The following is a 4,024-nucleotide window of genomic DNA, read 5'->3' on the forward strand; positions in this document are numbered from 1 at the left end:
AAAATAGTTCTACATAAATGTTATTCATATGTATTTTTAAATTGACATATATATATATATATATATATATATATTATTTTTGCCTTAAAAAAAATATTTATATATTATATATCAAATCCTATAAAATAATAATAATTTAAAGAAAATTTATATTTACTTAGAATTCTAATAACTCACTATATATTAATATTAAAAATGAAAAAAAAGTAGAAGTTATAAAATGTGAAAAAATTAATATATAAATATATATGTACTATTATATGTATATATATATATATATATATATATATATATATATATATATAAATATATATAATATAATTATTTATTTGAACATATAATAATATTTTGTTTGATATTTCATTTGGTAAAATTAATATAGTATGATATATAATTATATAAATTCCTTAAAATGTTTTTATTATCCTAATTGCTAAGATTTTTTTTATTATTATTATCATTTGCCTTTTATAATAATTGGAAAATCTATTAATATATTATATATATATTATATATATATATATATTTTTATTTATATGGTTTGTTTTACTCCTTGATATTATGAACATAAATATAATAGTTATAAATACATAATTTTATGAAAAACTACAAATGGATAGTTTGTATGGTGATTTACCACCTCCAGTTTCTAGTAATAAAAAAACAGGAGGAAATAATGAAAAGAAAAATTCGATAAATGAAGATAAGAATAATTATATTGATTTCAATAAATTTTTAATAACTCCAGCTATTGTTCAAAAAAAAATTGCAAATATAAAAAAGGAAAACAAAGAATTGAAAAAACAAAATTCAAGTAATGAAGATGAACAAAATGAAGGACAAAGTGATGATGAAGAAGATATATTCTGTAACCATGTGAAAGAAGGAAATGTCAAAAATAAAGATGAAGAAAATAATTTAAATATAGAAAAAAAAGCAAAAATAAATGAAAGTACGAATATAGAAATTATCAATATAAATAAATCAATTCAAGATGATTTAAAAAAAATTAGTGACCGGTTAAATAAAATTCAACATAATTATAAAAATGAACAAGTAGCTATAAATAATAACAAAAATAATCAAGAAATATTTATTAACAACAATTTTGAAACAAATATGAAAAATACAAAATCTAATAATTATCAAATGGATAATCTTATAAATCATGAAAATATTGGAAATGATACATTTCAATATGATTTATATGAAAAATATTTCATATCAAATGCAAATGAAGATTATGAACCAAGTAAGCCTAATGATCTTATTAAAATAATAAAAGAAAGAAAAAGGAAAAAAATTATTATGCTAGCTGAACAGAAGAAAAAATTAGAAATGGAAGAAATGGATGATTCTCCAGAGAAAGATACAAATAATGTAAATTATAATGAAAGAAAAAATTATAATATAAATTCATTACATAATATTGAATTAGATCATGAGAATAAGAGGAAATTGAATGAATATGATGAAGTAAAAATAAATAAAGAAAGAGATATAAGAAAAAGTACAGAAAATAATATGTCAAATAATTTATCTCATGATGATGATTATACATATAATTTTGATAATATTAATCATAATGAAAATTCATATAATTCAAATGATGATAAGAAAGATACAACAACTTCAAAGAAAGATTTTGCTACTAGAATGATGGAAAAAATGGGTTGGAAAAAAGGAGAAGGCTTAGGTAAAGATAAACAAGGTATTAAGGCACCACTCATTTTAAAAAAAGTAGATAAAAGAAGTGGGGTTATTGTACAAGCACCAGTTATTTTAAAAAATAATGATTCAAATAATAAAGGTCATAATTTATCAATACAAAATGAATGTACCAGAATAGTTCACCTAACTAATTTAGTTACTCCAGATGAAGTAGATGAAACTTTGAAAGAAGAAATTGAAGAAGAAGCATCCAAATTTGGAAATTTATTAAATATAAATATTATAGTTGATAAAAATTTACTTGATGCACTTGCTGTCAAAATTTATTGTGAATATGAATCAAAAGATCAGGCGCAAAATGCTCTCAATACATTCAAAGGTAGAACATTTGCAGGAAGAAAAGTCCAAGCCTCTTTTGCTACTGAGGAAGAGTACACAACTCTTGAAAATAATGATTGAAAAAAAAAATATGATACGTATATATATATTTTTTAATATACCCTCAAAATGGGCAATGTATATTTATAAATTTGTAATTAAATTAAAAAAATAAACATAAGTGGCTGAAAACATAAATACATAAATATATATATATATATATATAAATATATACATATATATATTTATGTATTGATGTATATTATTGCTTAATACCTCATTAATATTAATTTTTGATTATTATACTTAATAATATTATATTTGTACTCACAAACATTTTTTTGTACTTTTTCCTTTATATATATATATATATTTATTTATTTTTTTAGTTATGTATAATCATTATAATTTTTTTTTTTTTTTTATTATTATTGAATTTACTTTCACTTGTATTTTCTTAATTTTATAAAATTATGCATATTTTTACCTTATATACTAAAATTTCCTACTTTTTAATATATTTTTTTTTAATGTAATTGAATTTTCTATTTCAAATTTTTTTTTTTTTTTTGGTTTTATAAATTTATAACAAAATAAAGTATATACATAGATATATATTTATAATTATTTATTTATTCCTTTTTGAAAAAAATATAAATATTATTCCATTTAGTGAAAATTACATATATGTGTTCTCATATTTTTACATGGATTAAAATAATTTATGTACTATTATATAAAAATAAAATAAAATAAATATTCTTCAATATGAATTTGATATAATTATAATTTACTTATTATCTTTTCTACTTTTCTTTTAAATGATATTTAAAAATAGAAAACGAGAAATAGTTTTCAATGAATTGAATAAACTTTTCATTGTAGTTGATGGTTTTAAATATGGAGCAGATTTTGTACTATATAAAAGTAAAGCTTCAAGCAATATTATAAACATATAAATTACCAAAAAAAAAAAAAAAAAAAAAAATTAAAAATTATATAAATTTTTATTCTTATAAATCTTATTTTTAGATAATGTTCACGAAGAACATGGATTTGCTCTAGTTTTTATAAAGGAGGAAAATACTTGCTTAAATGAGAAAGAAAAAAATATAATTGTTAGAATATGTGAAAGTGTTAAAAAAAAGGTAAATCACATTAAAAAAAAAAAAAAAAAAAATTTATTTATATCACAATTTATCATTTATATGTTATGATATTCTTTCCTTTATATATATTTTTTTTTTTTTTTTTTTTTTTTTTTTTTTGAATTGTCTAGGCAATTATTGCTTTTATTAATGAAGACAACGAAACTATAAGATACGAAGAAGTTGTTAGAAAGAGAAAATGAATTAATAGAATACATTAAATAGGATATAAATATATATACCACATTAGTTTGTATGTACACAAAAAAAAAAAATACATTTTTAATTTCTTTGATTTTTTTTTGGTTTATAAAATTTTTATATTTTTATATTTTATTATTTAATTTTTTTTTTTTTTATAATTTAGTTACTTTTGGTCAATTCATATTTTTATAATGATTAATAAATTTATTGTATCTATATTATGCTCAATAAAAATTGATATTACTTGTTGTATGGTAATTCAAAATTTTGAAATAGACAATAATATTTCAACAGAAATATTAAAACAAATGATATATAAAATTTAAGTAGTTAAATTGACATTAAAAAGGAATATTAAAAATAAAAATATATATCAATAAATAGCTAAAATTATTACTGTATAAATATAAAAAAAAAAAAAAAAAAAAAAAAAAAAAAAATAATTTTAATTTTTAAAAAAAAAAAAAAAAAAAAAAAAAAAAAAAAAAAAAAAAAAAAAAAAAAAAATTTTTATTTAACCAAATTAAAAAATAAAAAAAAAAAAAAATTTTAAAAAAAAAAAAAAAAAAAAAAAAAAAAAAAAAAAAAAAAAAAAAAAAAGAATCATTTATTTCTTTTTTTTT

The 4,024-nt window shown here is 16.8% G+C and overlaps 2 protein-coding genes across 2 annotated transcripts; both read left to right on the top strand.

The window, feature by feature from the left end:
- Positions 1-612: 612 nt before the first annotated feature.
- PGSY75_1454000 (putative RNA-binding protein) lies at positions 613-2,130 on the top strand (the record flags this gene model as incomplete). Its single annotated transcript, XM_018788223.1, has 1 exon — positions 613-2,130. The coding sequence occupies one exon, from the start codon at positions 613-615 to the stop codon at positions 2,128-2,130; it is 1,518 nt and encodes a 505-aa protein (XP_018639595.1).
- A 740-nt stretch (positions 2,131-2,870) lies between these two features.
- Positions 2,871-3,400, top strand: PGSY75_1454100 (putative tRNA intron endonuclease; the record flags this gene model as incomplete). The annotated part of the gene is made up of 3 exons (XM_018788224.1): positions 2,871-2,976; positions 3,082-3,197; positions 3,329-3,400. The coding sequence occupies 3 exons, from the start codon at positions 2,871-2,873 to the stop codon at positions 3,398-3,400; spliced, it is 294 nt and encodes a 97-aa protein (XP_018639596.1).
- Positions 3,401-4,024: the final 624 nt, after the last annotated feature.

The sequence above is a fragment of the Plasmodium gaboni genome, chromosome 14 (genome assembly GCF_001602025.1).
Source record: "Plasmodium gaboni strain SY75 chromosome 14, whole genome shotgun sequence".
Classification (NCBI taxonomy): Eukaryota; Apicomplexa; class Aconoidasida; order Haemosporida; family Plasmodiidae; genus Plasmodium; species Plasmodium gaboni.